This window comes from Acomys russatus, chromosome 15, assembly GCF_903995435.1.
Source record: "Acomys russatus chromosome 15, mAcoRus1.1, whole genome shotgun sequence".
In the NCBI taxonomy this organism is placed as follows: Eukaryota; Metazoa; Chordata; class Mammalia; order Rodentia; family Muridae; genus Acomys; species Acomys russatus.
Window position 1 is genome coordinate 53,046,795 of NC_067151.1, and position 23,773 is coordinate 53,070,567.

Genomic DNA, 23,773 nt, shown 5'->3' on the forward strand with positions numbered 1-23,773 from the left:
TTATTTAAATTATAGTTCATAACAGTAAAATTACAGTTATGAAATAGCAACAAAAAATAATTTTATAGTTGGAAGTCACCACAACATGAAAAGCATTTGGAAGATTGAGAGCCGCTGTTACAATAACATGTATAACCTGTGGACATAGCTATATTTCAATAAAACTGTTAAGTGTTGAGCTCTGGATGTCCTTTCCTGGTCTAGAATACACATTTGTTTCTATACTTGAAGAATTTAAGTTTTGCAAGACAAGTGTATATTTAGAAGCCCAATACTACAAGTTTCTGTTGGTCCTGGAAGGACTTGAGAGGTAAGTAGATGATGCTCTATCATTTATTTATAAAGTTTTATTTATGAGAAATATTTCATGATTTTATGGGACAACTTTAGATATAAAGTTTGTCACTTCACTAATGTTTGAAGGACACTTGTTCAGAAGTTATCTAAACATTTAAGAAGTCAGTTTGGCATACATTTACAGTTTTATAGAAGCTGGCTATCACGTGTGCCAGCAAATGAAGGCCCTTCTGTCTTACATGCCATTGTAAGCAGGTCCTCCTCCACCTTCTGGCACCACCCAGTTGATATTCTGGCTTGGATCTTTGATATCACATGTTTTACAATGCACACAGTTTTGCGCATTTATCTGTAATCGAAATCCATCACCTTGTTCCAAAGGAACAAATTCATAAACTCCTGTAAAATAAAAAAAATTTATATATATGTATATATGTATGCAAATATGTAAAATACAAATATATGCAAAAAAAGGGCAAACAATTCTGAGTGGAAATTAAATCTTAGAACTATGAAACCTTTGAGGCTTTCATGTTTACCCCAAGAGAGATCTGATCTTGGCGTGTGTTGCTGCTATTAGTATAAACTAAACATGCAGTAGAAGTTGAACAGTATTGTCTGGGTTACTCTAACAGGAATTTAGCAAATTAGTTCCAGTCCTTCCTTCTGAAAGTTTACAGTACACTGTAACTTTAAAAAAAGTCAAGACAGGGTCTTATTGTGAATAGTTTTATTTACCTTCTAATCTCACCTGTGTATGCAGTAATTTTCATGTATCTGAGTACTCTTTTACTATATTATTTATATCTTCTCATTTTAATGTGAACGCTCGTAGCACTTCAGGGGTGCAGTACTTCAATGAATTTTAAGTTTAGTCTGTCAGTCATTGAACTCAGTGTGGCCATAATGTGTATACATGTGCATATAAATCATTTTGGAAACAGCTTTTTAAAAGACCCAAGAACAAGTATTTCTTTTCTATAGTCCTTTTGTCTGAGGGTAGACATGAAAGCTGTTTGGAGTTATCCAAAATAGGCTTAACCGAAATCTTTACTATTTTTTTCATTGCTACTCAGGACATTCAGGAAATGAGCTTCATTAAGGATGCTGAACATAAAAGTTTGGTTTTTTGTTTTGCTTTTGTTTTTTTTTTTTTTTTTAAATGATCTTTACAATGGAAAGGGAACATCTTAGACTGGAAACTGTTAATGAGGAAATCGTTACTGACCTGCAGGGCAGAATCGCTGCTCAGGCCCATCATATAGTGACAAATTTCTGTTAACAGGTACGCTGTCATCCTTCAAGGTTAAATGTGCTGGTTGATCATGTTCATGATTAGTACCACTCAAAGCCACAGATGATAAGAGGTCAAAACTGATTTGTCCATCAGGTTTTGGATACTCAATGGGTGTACAATCCTTGGCTGGTTTGAGCCGATCAGAGTCTGAGCCTTAAGCAATTTTGAGGAAGATGTTTAATAAAGTAACACAATATACCAGTACTTATCTTTGTGTGTGTGTGGGTGGTGACTTAGGGAGACCAGGACCCATGCATGCTACTATTCTTTTACCATTGAACTCCACTCTCAGTCCCTCTAAACCGTCTGTGTAGTCCACACTGCCTTGAACTTAGCTGTCTTGTCTCTACCTCCCTATGCTTGGTCTGTATCAAAATGCTTCCCACATAGAAAACCATCTACACCCAAGCAGAATTGTATTTACTATGTCTCTGACAAGTAAGTTTAAGATGCTAAGAGGGTAGAGATGGAGTTTAGTGAGTGTGCTCGCTAGCATGCAGCCGTGTGGGCTGAGGTGCCCCTAACATTACTAAAACTACAGCAAGGTTATAGTCTCTACTAATAAGCACACCCCACACACATATTTTTCCACATACAGGTACTTAAGGTAACAGTGGCATTAAGTATGTATGAATTACCTTTATGTTTTAGAGTCCATGGTTCCATTCCTCTAAATATCCAGTAAAATATTCCAGTGTAAATCATCCCTCCATACACTCCCAGTACCCCATGGCAGGATGGCCTGATATTCCTAACAGCATGTAGCTCTTTCCATACCCAAGACTTCTTCAGATTGTCCTCATACTCAGTTACATGGAGTCCTTTTATAAAAAATAAAGTGAAACAGATGGTGAATCTTAGTTTTTAAAAACATGGTCATATGAACCTATGCAGAATCACATAAATGCTGGCATCTTCAATAAGAAAAGTGGTGTGCGCGTGCATGTAGACATCTGATCTGCGTGCCTTTGGGTGGCACTAGGGCTTTGGTGGTAGACAAGCACACTATGCCTCGCTTGAACCATTGATTCTTAACTGGCTGCACAAACTACAAAGTGATGATACTCTTTAGTCAATAGTTTCTGTTAAAAATTTCAAGGGATTTTGGGCATCAGCGTCCCTGCAATAGGACATTAAGACCAAATAAATAATACATGGGATGTCGTAAACTTGCAACATGTATCAAGGTGGTAGCCTATAGAATGGGAAAAGATCTTTGCTAATTATACGCCTGATAGAGACTTGGTATGTAGAATATATAAGGAACTAAAAGGGATAGAAGTAGTGAGCTGGCACTATATAGATGGTACAGCTACAGTTATGGCGGATGGCTCCATAAGGGACAGTATTTGGTGAGAAGAGAACATTTTACCTATCTTGATTCCATCTTGTCCATCCTGCCTTTTCTAAAGTATCTTCTTGGCTTTTATTAGTTTTCTTACTTCTTACCAAGCCACGTGCTAGACTTTCATTCTTAGATAATTGAAGGTATAACCAAGTTGCACTTACTGTTTTTTTGTTTTTGTTTTTAATTTTTTTAAAATGGTAGGCACCAATCAAACCTAGGGTCTTGTTCATGCTAGGCAATACCTTAACCATTGAGCCATACCCCAAGTCCCTGAATTGCTAATTTTTAGTAGAGGAACATTGGTATCTATGATTCTGAAGACTGGGCTTGTTTATGAAGTATCTGTTGAGTTGCTACTATATGCCAAGTGTTAAGAACTGAAAGTGAAGAACGTTTGGTGGAGTTTTTGTCCAGGTGGCAGGAAACAGTAGATAAATTCAGCCAAATATAGTGTGTCAGATGATGGCATATGATAATAGTTCAGGGTAAGAGGCTACATGTATCTCAATTAGTGTGATTTAGAGAGGCTATCTGAATAGAGACAAAGACCATGAGATGACAGCATGCATGCCAGGTTGAGAAACTGGACACCAGTGGCTACAATGAAGTCAACAGCTGGGGAATATTCCTTAGTGGTAGAGTCTTAGGTTCACTCCCCAGTACTGGCATGAAGAAAGGGTGGAAGGGAGAAGAAAGGAACCAAAAACATGCAACTATGGTGTTGGGGTTCCATTGGTAATAATTATGTTTCTTGGGAGGTTTCTTTTGATATCTGTAAGGTGGTACAGCCAGTAAAAGTACTTGCCAAGCAAGTGTAATGACCTGAATTCAATTCCTGGGGCATACATAAATGTATAAAAGAACTGACTTCCAAGGTTTTCTGATACTGAGCTAGAAAGACAACATGTACAGTTAGGAGCATATAGTACTCATCCAGAAGACCCACGTTTGATTCCCAGCACTCATATCAGGTGAGTCATAACTCCCAGCTCCAGGAAGATCTGACTCCTTTGGCTTCTACAAGAACTTGCACTCATGTGCATATACCTACACACACAAGTGAACAGTGATAGTGAAAAAAAAGTTTTGAACATTGTCTGACCTCCATTTGTGCACTGTGGCTCGTGCATGTCTGACCCATACACATTACCCATGCACACAAACAATAATAGTAAAAAAGAAATGAAATCAACAGGGAGACTGAATAAGACTTGCTATTCATTGAATAGCTATGGTTGGCCTGGAACTCAGAAATCTGCCTGTCTTTCCTTTGATTAAAGGAGTGTGCCACCATGCCCAGCTAGATGGCCTTACATTAATGGTTTACTGTGGTGGTAGTGACTGTTTCGGCCACAGCAGAGTTGTGATTATGCTTACAGTGTTTACTAAGGATATGCAGCTGGCTTTGCCATTTCCAATGCTGTTGTTTCTAGTCTATGGATACTTGGGAACTTGTGTGACACCTTTCTGAGTCATTCTATATATGCAATGCAGATGTAGTAGCGTCACATCTAAAACAGGGTATTACTGGTATATATACTTTGGATGTGAATAAAATGACAGTTTTAAATTTCCTGACCGTATTAGTATTTCTTTCATATAGTTGGAGTTTCTCACCTGTTGTATTTGATTGGAGATTTTCACTAGTTAGTTGATTAAAAATTGATTCTGCTGCCAAGCTTCCACTTTTCATTGCTGTGTGGGTACCTTTGATCTTGGGAACATTCATAAAACCAGGACTACAACCAATTAGTAAGCCACCAGGAAAAGTGAGTTTTGGTATAGACTGAAAAGATTCAGAATACATTTGTCAGCTCAAATGAAGCACTCCAAACTTAAAGCTGTAGGGAAAATAGTAAACATGTGAAAAGGAATGCAACAAGGAAGGAACACAGAGAGGGCAGTTCAGGATTAGGAGTGTGGCCATTTTCTGTTTTTTGTTTTTCCCTCCTTTTCCTATCCCTTGCCTGACCTCTATGGGACAGAATGACCAACAAACTATATTTAAAATACCATGCTTTTATATATGTCTATCTGTGGTATATTTACAACTATCTCTCAATGTGGGTGACAAATTGTAACTTTATGTGTGTTTTAGGAAAAGGTTCCACATATGTAGTGGCAGAGAACTATGCTCTAATGCATTACAGTGGCTAGGTGCTACTCTTAAACAAGTTTTATTAAGAAAACTGAACTTTTATTTCTGGTAAAACAACCAATGTAATGAAGATATTGATACATATTGTCTAAGGAGTAGACATATGCACCGGGCGGTGGTGGCGCACGCCTTTAATCCCAGCACTCGGGAGGCAGAGGCAAGCAGATCTCTTTGAGTTCGAGACCAGCCCGGTCTACAAAGCGAGTCCAGGATAGCCAAGACTACACAGAAACCCTGTCTCAAAAAGACCAATAAACAAACAAACAAACAAACAAACAAATAAATAAAAAAAAGTAGATATATGCTGTAAAGACTGCACGGGAACACATACCAATGCGTACTTAATTTGCAGCTTTTCTTCTCTAAGGGCTTCCTAAACTCAGCTATAGACAGCCTTTGTTGAGAGGGTGGTGGAGTGGTAAAAGTTTGATGATGCTGTTTGAGACTCAAAAAGCTTGCCATCAGTTGCAAAAGAGACATGGAAAGGCCACAGATCCCACCAGTAGTAGAATTCTAAAGCAAAGTGCAAGACCGGAGGGCAGAAGGATCATACCTAGGTGGCTGAGATGGTTCAGTGGGTAAGGCTTGCTGCCAATGCTTGATGACTTCAGTTTTAATCCTTAGAATCCACGTGGTGGAAGGAGAAAAACATCTCCCACAAGTTGTCCTCTGACCTCATGGGTGTACAAACATGTACTCTCACACACGTATTTGAGTGACCTTGTTTAGGATACCAGTATGACTTCCCGTAAGCTTATGAATTACTGTTAGAGTAAATGTCTGCAGACTTTCCTAATAGATTCAAGAAAACCAAACTCAATTTCTAAAATCGTCTGAGAATCTAGAGGCAGCAATGACCATGTTTTAAGCATGATCCTGAAGGTCAGAGAAGCTGTCCCAGATTGTTTGGTCTAACCTTTACAGCTGGTTTTCAGATCGTCTCACTTGTCTGATACTACTAACAGCTTTAATCATGGCCACTTAGGTCTTATTCATTGCTTAATACATACTCAAATATATCAACTGTATTTCAAAATATGTATTTTGAAAGTATACTAACACAGAATAACCAATGGTAGATCCTAACAGGCTACCTGGAAAACTTAGCTGGGATAAGTAATTTTTGATTTATCTTTTCAGTTTCCTAGTATAAGTAAAGGAATAAAGAGAAATAGCATGAATTATACATTTCTTGTTTTCTAGTAAAATAAAGTGGGGAATGGTCATTTTAAGACCCTCCCCCCCCCTCCCGAGCTCAGGTATCCATAGCAACCCTCGCTAACACAAATACCCATGCCCTTGTGCCTATAAAAACCCTGTGAAAAATTTCAATAAACGAGGTTTGATCAGAATCCAGCCTTGCCTCCTGTTTCTCATGTCTCCTGTCCTCACTCCCGCACCCCTTCCCAGGTTCCTGTTTGAAAACCCCACGGGCCAGGGCAAAATAAAAGGCCCATGAATATATCTCTAGTAATATATATATATATTGGTCTTACTATGAACATTGGTCTGGCATAGAACTCAAGAAATCCACCTTCCTCTGCCAACCAAGTGCTGAGGTTAAAGGCATATACCACCACACCCAATGAAATCAGTACATTCTTTTTTATTTTTTTCTTTTATGTATATGAGTGCTTTACTGTATGTCTGTGTACCATTTGTGGGCCTGGTATGTGAGGAGGTCAGAAGAGGGTGTAAGATGCCCTGAACCTGGAGTTGTGGAATTGTGAGCTGTCATGTGGGTGCTCGGAATTAAACCTGGGTCCTCTGTAGAAGAAGTGCTCTTAACCACTGGGCCATCAATCTAACTTTCAATATATTGAACCTTCTGGTGTAAGTTACTGTGTTTATGCATAATCTTTAAAACAGTATTTTGTTAAACTTAACTTTTCATCCTTTGAAATAATTGTTTTGTTCTTAACTGGTTATTTAATTTACAAAATAAAAATTCTGATAAATGCTGGAAGCTACCTGCAAGCCGCCTTCATTGAGTGCTCGGGCCCCGTAGGCTATCCTCTTCCCACCTTCTAGGGTTGGCCGGATGCTGGGGTGATGCTTCCACCTTTGGAACTCTCTGAATGGACTCAGGTATGGATTCTGATAGTCTAGACCAACCTTAAACCAAAACCAAAATGAAAGCAGAGATAAGCTCTACATGGTGAGGGAAAGAAAAGTAAGCAAAAGAATAATTTGTTTATAACCAGCAAAGCTTTAAAAATTAAGGCATTATGAAACCATTATGTTCTGGAAATCAAAGTCCAAATTAAGAAAAAAAATTATTTTCAACCCCATTTGTAAGTAGCTGTCCACAAATGGAGTTGACATTGCTTACAACTTATCAATACCAATTCTACAGCTAAGATAGTAATCTAAGGCAGGCAGTGGTGGTGCACACCTTTAATCCCAGCACTGGGGGCAAAGGCAGGCCAGCCTCACTACAGAGCAAGTTTCTGGACAGCCAGGGATACACAGAGAAACCCTGTCTTGAGCAAACAAACAAACAAACAAACAAAAACAACAACAAAAAGACAGTAATCTTTATTACACTACTACCTGGGCAAAAATGAAGAAAAGTGATGTAGTTTTATTCAGAAAACAGTGGGAAGAGGTACAAGTTTCATTCATGGCAGTACCAGTGCTGAAATTAATACAGTACACCTTTTCCTTTTGATGAGACTGACTCACTAAGTACCACAAATTGACACACCAAAACCCAACAGTGTTAAATTATGCGCTATCAGTGCATGCATTTAACAATGTGTCTGTCATGTAAATGTAGTATCATGACTCCAAACCATGACACTGCTGTCAGCTATGTGGTACAGAAACAGTATTTTATATTATTTGGACTGTTGAGGGTATAATTTATTGCTATAGCAATGGAAGAAGAAATTGCCTTTGATTTTTTAAAAAAAGTAGTCAGTTTAGACTGAGGGTCAGTTTTTACTTTTAGAGGCGGCATGCGATAGTGGAAGTGGGCTCTAAAGACAGCATCACACCTGAATCCCACCTCTATCAGTATGGAAGTTTGAAGGAGAATGCCCCTCTTTTAGGTTTTTTAAATGCTTGGTCCCCAGTTAGTTGAACTGTTTGGGAAGGACTAGAAGTTGTGGCCTTGTTGGAGGTGTGTCACTGGGGATGGGCTTGGTGATGTTAAAAGCCCAGAAGAGGCCCAGTCCCTGCCTTTCGGGCTTCCCTTTAGCGTGTAAAGCTTTCAGCTGCTGCTCCAGCACCACTGGTGATAATGGACTAATTTTCTTTTATAACAGTTGCCCTGGTCATGATGTCTTTTACAGTAACAGAACAGTAGCTAAGACAAAGAGTCACTTTGTATTTTGGATAGACTTGTTTAATTTGCTCACAATAAGGACATGCTTCATAGCAAGGATGGCTACAAAATGGACTGGCCAATCTCCACAAAGTTTCTAGAACAGTGCCAGAGTGTGGTAGCTACTAGAATTACAGTAAGTTGATAAATGCCTACAGTAGCCATAGAGATTTTATACGCTGATAAATTCAAAAGTCAGTTTTCCAGTGGAAAAAGTATTCTCCAGATTTGAAATTTAAAACCCTGTTTTCACACTGATTACTCTAGTAGTCAGTAAAATCTTTTGCTGTGGGAGAAAACTTACCACAAAGCCAAGAGCTACTAGAGGTTCACCTTCATTTAAGTGATAAAGGAAAGAGCCTCCGTAAGTATGTCTGTCCAACGGCCAACCAACAGTGTGATCTACTCTCCCAGGTTTCCACTTCTTTTCATCAATAATCCATAACTAAGAGCAAAACAAGACAAAACAAAAACCAACAAAACCCATGAAGTCCTACAGTCTTAATTACAAATCAAAGAAACATAAAATTATTTTGTACATAAAAGGAAATTATAATAAAATTATTGCAATGGTACACCAGGATAAAGAAATGGGTCACACAAAGCTAAGCCCATTAGCACCTCAAATTAAGGATTTTCTTTGTGGGGTTACAGAAAAGATTACTGAGAAATTTCTGGAGTACTGGCTACTTGAACATGTTCACTGTTGGGTAAGTGGGGGAAGTCAATGAGAGGGGCACTTCAGATCTGTTTATCTTTCTCACTTCAGCTATCTTACAATAAAACCACTGTTTATTGCAGACTTTTATTCATAAAATCATGAAGTTGTTTATTTACTTATTTTTGCAGTACTGGAGATTGAACTATGGGCTTCATACATGTTAGGCAAACACTGCGACATCCTCAGCCCCTTAAAAAAATAGGCTTATAATACAGCTTATATATAGGCTGGGCATGGTGGTACAAGCCTTTAACCTCAGCATTTGGGAGGCAGACAGGTAAATTTCTGTGAATTCAATACCAGCCTGGATGATAGCTAGATAGGTCTATATAGCTAGTTCCAGGCAGCCCAAGCTGCATAATGAGACCCTGTCTACACCTACACACACACACGCGCACACACACACACACACACACACACACACACACACACACACACACACACAATTTATCTTATTTTTATTACTTAATTAGACTGCACTTTGCTGTAAAGCTGAGGCTGGCCCTGAATTTTCAATTTTTCTGCCCCATCCCCTCAAATATGAGGAGTACAAATCTATACCACCATGCCAGGCTTAAAATTCTTAAACTAGCATGGAATGTAGCTCATTGGTAGAATGTTTGCCTAAAACATTCAAAGCTCTGAGTTTAATTCCTAGCACTTAAAAAATAAAAAACAAAATTAAAAGGTTAACAGACTATAGAATAAACCAAGAAAATACACATTTTTACTAAATTACAGATTAATATATAATATATGAGTGTATCTCATGAAATATTTTCAAATAATTTTGAATAAATAATTCGTTGTAGGATGTGGCCATTCTACAAGCCACATTACATAAGAGAGCCACAGAAGGGGCAGGTTGTAAAAATATTAAGGCCTAAATATTTGCAGATTTAAAGGTTACTATGGACACAATTTAGGCAATTATTTGACCTGTACCGTTTTCTAACACTCAGAAAATATTCCAGTTTTAGTTGTAAAGAACAGTTTAACTTAATAAAAAAATTGAAGCTAAATCAGTATTATAAACTACATAATAATACAAATTAAATTCCATTATTTAAAATAAAAAGTGTACAAGCAAGCCAAGATACCTCCTTCAAACCAATTCCATAAGTCTGGGGCTCACAGCTGGCCCTCAAATCAAAGTTCTTATACAGCTGCTTGGCTAGGTGTCCGTGGCAACCCTCTGCAAAGACTGTGACTTTGGCATGTAGTTCTAGTCCCCTCTCAAATGTTGTCTGGAAAGCAAAAACAGAATAAAATAACAATATTTGATCCACTGAAATGATTTTGATACACAAAACATAGAATACCTAGAAAGAAAACTAGCAGGGCTACTGTAAGTAGAATCTAAATTCTGTAATGTCTTTGTTCTGGAAAAGCAAATATGCTCATCTCAAAAGCCATACAAATGAAAAGGCTTTCCATCTCCATATATTCCTGAGTATTTATTATCAGAAGCAAAAACAACAGCTTTCATGGGAGTCATGAAAAAACTATGAATTAAACACTATAAAGAAGATGGCTCAGAGGTTAAGAGCACTGGCTGTTTTTCTAGAGGTCCTGAGTTCAAGTCCCATGGTGGCTCATAACCATCTATAATGAGATCTGGTGTCCTCTATTGGCCTGCTGGCTCACATGCAGACAGAATACTGTATAAATAATAAATTAATAAATCTTTAAAACAAAATTTAGTTACATCCTTTTTAGCGCAAGTAGACTGCACTCAACACACTCCACAGATAATTGGTGTTTACCTAAACTTTTTACTATTGTTCAACATATAGTATTGTAAAACAAATGTTTTCTCCCTCTAAAAAATAATGTATGTATGTATGTACATATCTACTTATGTATGTATATAAAAGCTAGGCATGGTGTGTACTCCCATAATTCCAGACCACAAGAAACCAGGTGGGAGGATTGTGAATTTGAGATCAGCTTAGGCCTCACTGAAGACACTGTCTCAAAACAAAACAAAACCAGGATACAATTAGAGACTTTTTTCTTTTTGCATTTACATGTATACATGCCAGGTACTTAAGAAATAATTAAGGAAGTCCCTTATAAAATGTATCTTTCTTGATATTTTTCTACTTAAGAGTTTGCTTGCAATGTTTATACAGATTATTCATATACCTGGTATATGAATTATACCAAGGTAATGTTTAATAGTTGTTTACACATTGTAAGTGTATGTATATTATAAGCAATGTACCACAAATAAAGCATTCATTTTTAGTGGCCAAATAGCTTACCTTAAGCTTTTGTTTTTGTCTTGGGAAGCCCAAGTGGCTGTGAGCTCTTCAGTCTCAGAGTAAGGACTAGCTCAGTACTACCTTAGCACACTCAGAGAGCTGGGGCACCTTTCACTTTGGTTGATAACGTCTCCTTTTCTTGAGGAGTGCTTATTTGTGTCACATGTATCAGATACACAGGTAAGCATATACGAAGAGGTCAAATAAGAGAAGACAGAGCTGACCACCACTCTGACAAAATGGAGCTGTTTCAGAATACTACAGGTGAAAACCAAGCAAAGTAGGTTAAAAAGCGAGCGGAACAGCTGCAGAACAGCCTCTGCTTTTCTCCATGGCAAACTGGGGGCAGTAGATCCCATTACGTTCTTCTGTGGTGTTGGGGGTTTTTCTCTCACTATGTTAACCATGCTGGGTTTGAGCATTGGGTATCAACTTATCTTCCTGACTATAGGTACGTGCTATCTATGGCTGGCTTCTTTTATGCATTATATTTATGCAAATATAGAATGAGAATAAAAAATGAAATATCAGAGAGGAAGAATCTATGTGACTTTTGTTGTGATGTTGTAGTATTACTTATTATTATTAATTTTTTTAGGTTTTGGTTTTTTGAGACAGGGTTCTGTGTGTAGCCTTGGCTGTCTTGGAATTACTTTGTAGACCAGGCTGGCCTCGAACTCACAGAGATCCGCCTGCCTCTGCCTCCTGAGTGCTGGGATTACAGGCATGCGACACTGCACACAGCCTTCTATTTGTATATGTAATTAAAAAAAAAGTTTGAACTAAACTGTCATAAATATAGAAAATCATAAATGTACAGGAAAATAGGATGGCATGGTTTGTGTGCCTCTACTACTTTCTTTGTAAGCAGAAAAATATGCTAAATTTAGATTGGATTCTTAATTTTGTTCAGGAATGGCAGAAAGGGGTTAAATACCAATAAGCAAACAGTCACTCAGGACTAGTATAACCATCTATGACTTCTGTCCTCAAGAAACTGAGCATATTGCTGGAAGATTAGGTAATGAACACAGACAGACAAGGGATTAAGATAACAATTTGTGTCCGTTCTTATGACAGGAGGGGAACCTTACAGCTGAGAGCTCTGTAATTCTTTTGCAGCTCCAATCTATTTAGGCTTACATAAAACAATCTCTCAGCCCTCCCAATGCTAGGATTATGGGTGTGTGCTGCCATGCCTACCTCTAGTTATGCCTGTTTAAATCTCTACTTTAATTATTAAACTATTTAGTGAATCTTACTCATCTGAGCAACTTTTCAGGTTTTGTTGTATGTACCCTGAATACTAGCAGCTGCATCTAAAATGCATCTGTTTTCGCTTTGTCAGACTGACACTGTGAATGAGAGGAAGGCAGTCAGTTTTAAATTTCCCAATAATTGCTGCTGTTAATAAAGTGAGTGGTTCTTGTCCACAAGAGGTGATGCAGATCACTGTACTGGTTGCAACAACTTACTGAGTCTTTCACTAAGCGAATGAAATAAAACCTTTCTCAGGTTTTACATGTATTTGACTTGTGCCTTATCTTTTAAAAATTATTCTTAAACGTTCTATCTGTGTTTAGCTCAAACTTGCCTGTTTTTTAACAACTGCAAAACCCACCACTATTATTAATTATATTCTAAAACCCACATATTGTGCAGTTTATAGGAAGACCTACATATTGAGCTTGAGTTGGTTCTTTTTGCTGAGACAGGGTCTTGTATGTAGCTTATACTGGCCTCGAACCTCAGCCTCAGCCTCTCAAGTACTGGGACTGCGGAGGTGCAGCATGCCCTGCTAGCTGTTCAGCACATAACTATGAAAAAGTATACCTTTGGTGCCCCATCCTTCTGTATTCCTACATCATTAGTGGCGATTCCTTTTACACTACCATCTTCATGATAAAGGACCTAAAATGACAAAAGCAAATTTATTATTACCTCAGCATTCATACTAACTTTGACATTATTTGAAATGATGGTGACTGCAGTTTATTTTTGAAGCAAGAAGGGAGTGGGAAAACTAAAAGACATAATCCTGAATATGAGAAACTTCACTATTCTGACAGCCTCATTTCTGTTTACTCTAGACGAAATGCTCTCTGGATAGCCAAGTACAAACTGCACCCTGGAATCACATGACACTCTAGGCAAGCTAGAGAGTGGATACAGATCCAAGGGTAAAGAGCAATGGAGAAGGGGTTAGAACAAGAACTGAGGTCTGGCTCAGAGCACTAAAGCAAATAGCAAAGCCAACTAACAACAGTCAGGAAAGCCGTGAGGAAAAGAGAAACTGTGTTAGAGACTAAGTCTGTACACACAAAAGAGAATACCAGGTACTCAGTAGATCATCTACCTGTGATTCTGACATGGAGCCTAGTCCAGACGTGGGCCTTCCTCCCCACCCTCCCCAACATGACATTTCTCTGTGTAGCCTTGGCTGTCCTGGGCTCAATCTGTAGACCAGGCTGGCCCTGAATTCACAGTGATATACTTGCCTCTGCCTCCCCGAGTGCTGGGATTAAAGGCATGTGCTGTGACTGGCTCCAGTCAAGAATGTTTAACAAGAAAAATCCAAAATGCATATGTACAAGCTGGAGAAACAAATTTTTAGGAAAGAGGACAATGCAGAGACCTATGTCTTTTACTTGGCTTTGATTTCTAATAAAATAAAATAAAATAAAATAAAATAAAATAAAAATAGGATTCTCTCTGACACAAAGACAAAAAAAACTGCTCCTTACCCCTCACTCTTATTGCCCCCATTTTTTCCAGCCAAATTTCTTTAAAAATTTTTTTGTGTTTGAGTGTTTTGCCCAAATGAATATCTGTGAACTATGTGCATGCTGTGTCTTCAGAGGCCAGAAGAGGGGGGCAGATCCGGACTACACACAGTTGTCGGTGCTGGCATGTAGGTGCTGGCACTACACCTGGACCTCTGGAGAAGCAGCCAGTGCTTTTAACTGCTGATCTGTCATCTTTCCAGCCCCCTCCTTTCTGTTATTGCTACAGGGTCTTATTATATAGGCCTGGCTAGCCTGATGTAGACCAGGGTGACCTCAAATTCACCAAGATCTGTCTGTCTCTGCCTCCTACTGCTGGGATTAAAGGCATGCCCCATCATGCCCAGTTGTCTGGATGTTTAAAAGGATATTTCTTCCTTAGCCTGTGAGACTATTGGTGTTTTGGGCTTAATGTTCATTGAATAGTAAGTTGATTTAAGTACCTTTTTTTTTTTTTTTTTACAAGTAATGAAAACCTTCTGGGTTTTCAAATTTCATTTCTAGGGCTCAACATTTTAAATGGTTGTAGAAACTATTGCTTTGTGGGAACTAGCATAAGAAATTTCTAGAATGAAAAAATAATCTATACAACGCTTGAACTAGTTTATTCATCATGGGTACTACCTTTTTTTGTTGTTGTTTGTTTTCAAGACAGGGTTTCTCTGTATAGCCTTTACTCTCCTGTAACTCACTCTAGACCAGGCTAGCCTCAAACTCATAGAGATCTGCCTGCCTCTACCTTGTAAGTGATGGAATTAAAGGCATATGCTACCATCACCTGGTTGGTACTACTTTTAAGAAGGGGTGACAAGGAATGTATTCAGTGCGGGCAACAATACTGAGGGCAATCAAATTACATAGGTTGGCAGTTGAAAGAAATGAGAATATTTAGCCTTGAAAATAAAAACCTCCTGATGAGTAAAGAAGAGAATGGAAAAAAGCAAGAAAGATGCCCTTGGAAGACGGCATAGGCTTGTTTTATAAAGCACATGTAGCAGGTAATTTCTACTGACTAAATGAAAAGATGACCAGGAGTCTATACCAAGGGAGTTCATATCCCCATGGAGTTCAATCACATGATGGGGGCAATAGAAGCATTGCAATTCCTCTTTGGATTAGAATTTTTAGTATTTTCCCCAATCCTGCAATTATATAAAATCCTATGATTTTTATGAACAATTTACATCTGTAAAATTATTGGTTTACTTTTGTAAGAAAAAGAGATTGTTTCCTATAAATGCTAAAAAACAAAACTATACAGACCTCAGCAGCAGCATATCCAGGGTATACTTCAACTCCAAGAGCCTCGGCCTGTTCTCCCATCCAGCTCACTAGATGTCCTAGGCGTACAATGTAATTGCCATGATTGTTCATCGGAAGACCTGCAAATGTTTATACAACTTAAAATCTGACATTTTAGTGCTAAGGCCTCTCAATAATATACTTAATTTAAAAAAATCTAACCAGCCGGGCATGGTGGCGCATGCCTTTAATCCCAGCACTCGGGAGGCAGAGGCAGGCTGATCTCTGTGAGTTCCAGGCCAGCCTGGTCTACAAAGCGAGTCCAGGACAGCCAAGGCTACACAGAGAAACCCTGTCTCGGGGGAAAAAAAAATCTAACTAGTGTGTACTGCTGCATAAATAGACACATTATCTTTACGGCTATAATGACATGTTATTTAAAAAAAAATTAGTTTGGTTAAAGTTCCAGTTTATTAAAATAAAATCAATATTAAAGCCTAGAATTAAAAATTCCTGGCTGGCTTTCCAGGCTCTTGTAGACAAAGAGCTGCAGCTGGTCTGGCTTTTTCACTGCTCTGGACAAGTCCTTTGCGTTCCCGAGCTTCTGGGTTTTTCTCCTCTGCAGATGAAGGCATTTCCAAAGCCAAATGTAGCTTCTTATAGCTGCGCACGCCCACGCTTTTATAACTATGACACACTCTACCTGGAAGAATTGGTACAGGAATTCTATGTTTCTCTGTTAAAATTCCAAATCTGTCTTCTGTAACAGGAGTGTTAAGTGGAGCCTAGGAACAAATGAAAACAGGAAATATTTTTAGTTGGATTTGTAGAACCAGCCCCAAAACTTAAAAGAGAAAAGTAACTCCTCTCCTTTTCATTTTTCTTTCAGCCTTTCCTTTGAAAACCGTGTTACTAAATCTTTTTTATGTCTGTTTGAAACAGGAAAAAAAAAAAAAAACAAAAAAAAAAAAAAACAAAAAAAAAACCACTTTAAATGTGTGAGGGTGTTTTGCCTGCACACACAGCTATGCATCACTTGTGTACCCAGAGTCCACAGAGGCTAGAAGATGGCTTTGGATCCCCTGGAACTGGAGTTACCGACCGTTGTGAGCTGTCATATTGATGCTAGAAACTGAACCTTGGTCCTTTGGAAAAGTATCCAGTAACTGTTGAACCATCTCTCCAACTTTGAGATGGAAGGCTTAGAAGCTAACCCATACCTCTTGGTAGTTTTGTGCTAGAAACTTTTTTTCTAGAGGCCTCTTGAGACATGTTTGAACTGTGTACATCATGTTTCCCCATCTCTGTGGCAGTACAGCCTAGGTGCCTGGCTCCAAGTTGAAATTGCTGGTCTTGTTAGAAAAAAACAAAACAAAACAGAAAAGTTATCCTTTTGGGATAAAGAAAATTAACATGTATGTAGTAGACTGACAGCTCTCTCTCTCTTTATGTGTGTGTGTGTATGTGTGTGTGTGTGTGCGTGCACATGTGTGTGTGTGCATGTCTATGTGCAAGCTTGGCAGTTGAAAGAAATGAGAATATTTAGCTATGGAAATAAAAACTTCCTGATAGTAAAGAAGAGAGTGGAAAAAAGCAAGAAAGGTGCCCTTGGAAGTGTGTGTGTGTGTGTGTGTGTGTGTGTGTGTGTGTGTGTGTGTGTGTGTGTGTGTGTCTAAGGGTTTCAAGGCAATAAAGGGCTTTCACATTAAATTGACATTGTACTAATCCAATGATCTACTGAAGACAGAATTAATTGCTTTGAAGTTTTTTTTTTTTTTTTAAAGCATGCTATTTTGGGAAGGAGAGCACAAAGGAAAGTTTCAGGTTTTAGTTTATTTCCATAAAGAATGAGTACAAATAACATTTATATACTTATTTGACCTTTATTAAGGGTATTCACAAATATTCTTAATTACAGAAGAAAAAGTTGAAAGTAAGATTTTAACCAATTTCACATTAATTTTGAGAGCAGTGAAACCTAACATTGAGACCTCTGCATGTCATACCTGTAGCTTTTTCTGCTGAGATTAGAAATCATATTAATGATTTCTTTAGATAATTAGATTTCAGATGCTAGAGAGTTGACTCAGTGGTCAAGAGCTCTTACAGAGGACCTGAGCTCAATTCCTAGCACCCACGACTATCTGTAACTCCAGTTCCAAGATGACCCCGTGCCCTCTTCTAACCTCTGCAGGCATCAGGCATTTTCATGGTGCATACACTTACATGCAGGCGAATACTCATAAAAAATATTTTAAAAAGAAAGAACATCAAACTTTCCTCTTTAATTTTAGATATTTCATTGTCCCAGAAAAGTCTACATAATATTTTGTTAGGAACAAATTAAAAAACAAAGTGATACACACACACACACACACACACACACACACACACACACATATTATATGTATATTATATATTTTTTAAAGATTTATTTATTTATTTAATGTATATGAGTGCTTTATACCTGTCGGCCAAAGTGTTATACTTTATTAGGTAAAGTGTTCAAAGAATTCACAAGATCATGGCTTGTCATAACTCCAGTATATAAATGTAACATATAGACAGCATTATATAAAAATCGGAGTCAAGGGCTGGAGAGCTGGCTCAGAGGTTAAGAGCACTGGCTGCTCTTCCAGAGGACCTGGGTTTAATTCCTAGCACCCACATGGTGGCCCTCAACTGTCTGTAACTCCAGTCCCAGGAAACAGAAGGCCTCTTCTGACCTTCACAGGCACCAGCACACAAGTGGTGCACAAGCATATATGCAGGCAAAACTCTCATACACATAAAATAATAAGTATATACATACAAAATTTAAAAATATGAGTTATTATCTCCAGCTACAATTCTGTTACTTCTTTCTTATTTTAGATTGGGTCTTGCTATGCACCCAAGCTTGCCTTGAACTCATCAACCTCCTCTGCTTCCTCCAGTAAGAGTACAAGAATGTTCAAATATACCTAGCTTTCCTGCTTTGTTCATTTGTGTGTGGTGCTGGATACTGAACCCAGGGCTTATGCATGCTAAACTACTGAGCTATAGCCTCAGGCACCTATTCCATGGTTCTTTTTAAGTTAAAAAATACCTAAGTATTAATACCTAACAACAGATTCAAATAAAAAGGGCTTTCTTTATTTCATTAATTTGAAAGTAGAGATAGCAAAGATTAGACCTTCTGTAAGTAATAATCAACGCATCCTACCCCCTTCTCTTTCCAGTCTGGGAAGAGCTCTTTAAAAGCAGCTGGATCAAGGCAAGCCCCTGAAAGTGTATGAGCTCCTATCTGAGCAGCTTTCTCCACCAGACACACGCGGATGTCCTTTTCATGTTCAGCAGCCAGCTGCTTTAGACGAATAGCTGCAGAGAGCCCTGCAGGGCCGGCACCAACTACTACCACATCCGCTTCTTCTGCAAATCTCTCCATATTCACGCCTGGGAGGAAACATGTTAAAGATAAAAATTCTGGGATTAATATGATTTGATAACTACATAAGTCATATGCTGGTTTAGGATATTTTAATATGTAATATGTATTTTATTTAGTGTGTTTGTTATGCTTTAGAGTATAATTTATAGATATTCTTTCTGGGCTATGTATATTAATAACAATAAGTATATCATTCGATGAGTTTCAGGTTAGGTTCTATTTCAGAACATTTGTATTTTAGTTCCCATAAACCAACTTTTTGATTTTAAAATTTATTATTATAAATCTAAAAGGCATGGTCGCGCACACTTATAATCTCAATGTCTGGGAGGTACGAGCAGGAGAGTCATGAGTTCAAGGTCATCCTGCTATAGTCATGAGTTCAAGGTCATCCTGCTATATTCAGGAGTTCAAGGTCACCCTGCTATATTCAGGAGTTCCAGGTCAGACCACTACATGAAGTCCTATTCTAAGAAACAAATGAACAAAAACAACTACAAAAAACAAAAACAAAAAAACCAACAACCCCGCCAAAAAATTACAAAACTTTTTACTCATCTAAACAGTAATATATAACACATTTGATAAAGCTGTGAGATATACTGAATTATTTTAAAATTATCATTAAAAATAAAATATTCATACCAGCAAGACAATACAAAGTATCTAGGAAAGTCTCAAGACTTTTATGAAAATTATTACCTACCTTCCCATCTTTTGTCTTTTTCCCGGGGATGAACAGTGTAGTGGGTGGTAATTTGAGGTACAGCAGAAGTTGAAGAGCATCTTGGAGCATACAGAGGTAGGCACTTCTTAATTTTTAAGGCATAAAGCCACTGGTATGCTGCATAAAATTTAGGAACAGTATCTTTTTAAAAATTAGTTTTTGTCCCATATTGAAAAGTCTCTAGGTTGAACGAATATTCTTAATGAATGGCACAAATGGAAATGGAATATGCTTTTTCTTAGATGAATGATATAGTGTTTGCTCATGAAACAAAATTTCAAAACTTTTAAAACAAGTAAGAGAGTGTAATGAGATGACTGCTTGGAGATTGAACACATGCAGGGGAAATAGTTACTCATTAAATGGCATGAAAACACACAGAAAAACATTTGGAAAGAATATATGCTCTGATGTTTATGTCAAAATGAATTCCATTCAATTCATGGTTTTCTGTTTGTTTGTTTGTTTGAGACACAGTCTCATTATATAACCTAGGCTAGCCCAGAACTTGTTATGTAGATGATGCTGAACTACAGAGATCCCCCTGCCTCTACCTCACAAAGGCCAAGATTAAAGGTGTACAGCACTACACCAATTTAACCAAAGATATTTACAGAAAGCATCATAGTACTAAAGACAGTGATTATATATCCATAAATTTTTTGATTGTTCTCCTTCTGAGTATGGACTGGACTTAACTAGTTTTTAATAAATAGAATATTAAAAGAGAAAAGACCCTAACTTTATAGTAGAAAAAATATAGTAGATATAATTTGAATTAAGTGATCAAATATTTAAATATTACCAGCAACACATTGATATCACATGCCATTGGTATTATGTAACGAAAAAGATTCTTATGTGTGTGATACATATCCTCAAAATTCCTACACCCTAGTCTAATCAGGACATCATGACAAACCACCAAGCAAATTCAGATTGAGAGGCATTCAATAAATTGCTTGATCAAACTCATTAAAGCATCAGGAACACAAAAGTGATGAAGCAGAGGAAATGTCACATTAAAATTATTTGTTAACAAAAAGCAACACGACCAGATCCTGGACCAGAAGCTAGGAACATTAATAACCCTGTAGTGCAATGGCATCTCATCAATGTTGACTTCTTAGTCTTGATATGCACCACGATTATGTATGATGACAAGCTTGAGAAAAGATACATGGGGACTCTGTGTTAGCTCTGCAACTCATCTGAAAGCCTAGAGCAAATTCAAAATAAAAAATTAAGAAAATAGTGATAGGTAGATCAAAGACTGAGATACAAGAGTTACAACTATTCAGATAGGCATGATGACACATGTCTTTAATCCCAGCGCTTGGAGGCAGAGGCAGGCAGATCTCTGTGACTACAAGGTCAGTTTGATCTGCACAGAGAATTGCAGTCCAGCTAGGGCTACATAGACAGACCCTGTTCCCCAAAACAAAAACAAACAGGATGTGTTTGTTAACTTGATTGGACCCTTCCTAGTAATAATTTCAATGGTTATGTACATAGAAGCCTGTAAACTTGTTTAATTTCTGTTACAATGGTAAAGACTTTTCTGACTTAGACTGTGTCTTATAAGACATCTGCAAATAATGCGAACTTTTATATATGGACTGCTAAAAGTAAATAGTGAAGACAAAGAATTTCATTTTGATTATATAACTTACACTTTGCTGGACACTATGAATGGTTAAAAATTTTCCACTTTAATACTATGTCTTGGTTGGGGATGTGGCTGAGTTGGTAGAGTGCTTGCCTGGTTGGATCCCCAGCATTACATAAACCAGGTGTGGTGATGCACAGTGGGAGGATCAGAGAAGTAGGTTCAAGGTTATGCTCAGCTACCTAACAGATCATAACCAGCCTGTACTAAATGAGAACCTGTTCCAAGAAAATAAAGCTATTCTATCTCATCACTCATAACTTTCTGAGATTCGCAGAGTAGCTACAATCCCTATTTATAGTAGACAAACAAAAATTCAGACAATCTGTTCTAAAACCTGTCAAACTCTGAGACTAGTAATTGATTTAGAATTATCTCTGAAGTCATGGAACCTAAGGCCATGGTACTTTTTTTCTTCTTCTAATTAAATAGAAAGAAGATATCTTTTAACAAATATCAACCTGACATAAACTAATATTTTTTAGCACCAATTCCATGGCTAATAATTTTTAATATTTCAGCTGGGCATGGTCGCATGCCTGTGATCTTAGTGCTCAGGGAGGGAGAAATAGGTGGACTTCTGTAAATTCAAGGACAGCCTGGACTACAAAGCAAGACCAGTACAGCCAAGGCTGCACAGAAAAACCTATCTCAAAAGAAGAAAAGTCAACAAAATAGTTTCTAAAGTAATATATCTGGCATCAAGACAACAATGTTATGATGAACGAGGTCGGAGAAAACATCTAGAGTAAAAGTCTCATGCCTTGTAAGCACTATACATTTGCTTCTGATAATTTTAAAGTGGTTGGAAAATTTTCTCTACTTGTAATGAACATTAAAACTTACTATATTGCCAGTGGTAGTGGTGCATTCCTTTAATACCAGCATTCCAGAGGCAGAGGCAGGTGGATCTCTATGAATTTGAGGACAGCCTGGTAATAGAGCCAGTTCCCAGGTGGCCAGCACTACACAGAGAAACTGTGCCTCGAGAAATGAAAATATGAATAAATAAATAATAAAATGACATTGGGAACACTTTTTAGGACCAAGATTAAGTCTTCATTTACCCTAAATCTTGAAAAAAAGGTATCTGTAAATATTATAGGAAAGTTCAGTTTGAGTTCAAAGTATCATTTAAAAAGACTATTGAATATACACTTTAGCTTAGCATATACAAGCTATCATTTACTTCTAAAAATTAATGAGTGGAATGTGGCAAACTTTAATTCTATTACTTGTATAGCTACTGATTTGCTGGAGAACAGTTGGAACCATGGAATTGAAAATAGGCATAACATTTATTCCTTTGCTAAAACCAGCATGGCATCTCTCATGAGCCTTCTGAACATTCAGGCATAGAGGTAGAGAAACACAGTCACAGAGTCCACTGAACACTGATCCGCCGTACACGTTACATACACACTCGTGTCCACTTAGTTGTCTCCTTCAGTGCTAACGCTGAGTTATGAAAATATAACAAATTGGCACTCAAAGAGAAGCTGTTGTAAATACGACAGTAGCTGATAAATTGATGGCCCTAAGGTGTAACACATCCTCTGTGCTATAGATGCTTGGTTTCAATTTAAACAAGTATATGAATTTAATGTATACTTGCTTTAAAATTCCACAGCCAAGTCTTAAGTTCAGTAAAGATTTATATTAAGCCAGTTACAACAGAATTCGAGAACCTCAAATCTTCTGTTTAATTAGGGGTTGTTTTAAGTAAAAATTTTAAAATATCAATCTAATTGCTTTAAGTAGCACCCATAACAGAAGCTCTTGGAGTTATCTGAGGATGATGCAGAAAAAAACTCCGACTCCAGACATAATTGGTGACACGGGCAGCACATGAATTAACATATGACATGACAGCTCAGAGTATGACTACAACGATTAAAGTCAAGTCACAGCCAAGGAGAAAATCTATGTAAATTTTTCTTTCTTTCCCATCCCCAATAAGGCAGCAACTAATACCTGAGCCTTGGAATAAAGATTAGGACCAGGAATTGGAAGACTCCACCGAGTGGGCAGTGTTGACAATTTTCCTTCGCTCATGACCTTTAACCTAGATGTTAATTCTGCCAACTGGGGCAACTTCAAGGACGGGAAGCCAGGGTCCACCAACAGGCACTCACAGCACTGACCTTTGCCCTAGTTTAGCCTAAGAAAACAGATAAGGAAAGAGGTGCTTGCAGTATCCCAGGTGTGACCCAGTCTTGTTTTGCCCCAACTTCTCTCCACCTTGCTCCATTTTTCCCCACCAGAAGTTCCGTCTCACCAGGGCAGGACAGCTTGGTTAGCGGCACCAACATGTTCGAAGTAACCCAGAGACTTGAGCAGACACAGTGGAGGTAGAGGCCTGTCTGCGGCTTGCCGAGGACACTGGCCTTTCAGGCCACGGTGGGCGCCATCACCTGCCAAGAAGCCCCTACAGCTCAGCTTGTCAACCTCCGGGCTCCGCCGACCGCCCTTGCTTCGCACAGTGCCCGCCCCCTCTTCTGCTTTG

The 23,773-nt window shown here is 38.1% G+C and overlaps 1 protein-coding gene across 3 annotated transcripts; it reads right to left on the reverse strand.

The window, feature by feature from the left end:
• Positions 1-332: 332 nt before the first annotated feature.
• On the reverse strand, positions 333-23,752 carry Etfdh (electron transfer flavoprotein dehydrogenase). Of its 3 annotated transcripts, none has more exons than XM_051157327.1 (13): positions 23,546-23,751; positions 19,578-19,715; positions 18,647-18,876; positions 16,145-16,226; positions 15,463-15,581; positions 13,250-13,327; positions 10,250-10,396; positions 8,733-8,873; positions 7,072-7,215; positions 4,560-4,728; positions 2,233-2,415; positions 1,526-1,747; positions 333-696 (listed from the first exon to the last, which is right to left on the reverse strand). In XM_051157327.1, exons 1-13 carry the CDS (start codon positions 23,577-23,579, stop codon positions 533-535), a joined length of 1,851 nt encoding a protein of 616 aa, XP_051013284.1. In that variant the 5' UTR covers positions 23,580-23,751; the 3' UTR covers positions 333-532. The 3 variants fall into 3 exon arrangements, with proteins under 3 accessions (XP_051013284.1, XP_051013287.1, XP_051013285.1); XM_051157330.1 differs by having other exon boundaries at positions 23,529-23,751; XM_051157328.1 differs by lacking the exon at positions 13,250-13,327 and having other exon boundaries at positions 23,546-23,752.
• Between the last annotated feature and the right edge of the window lie 21 nt (positions 23,753-23,773).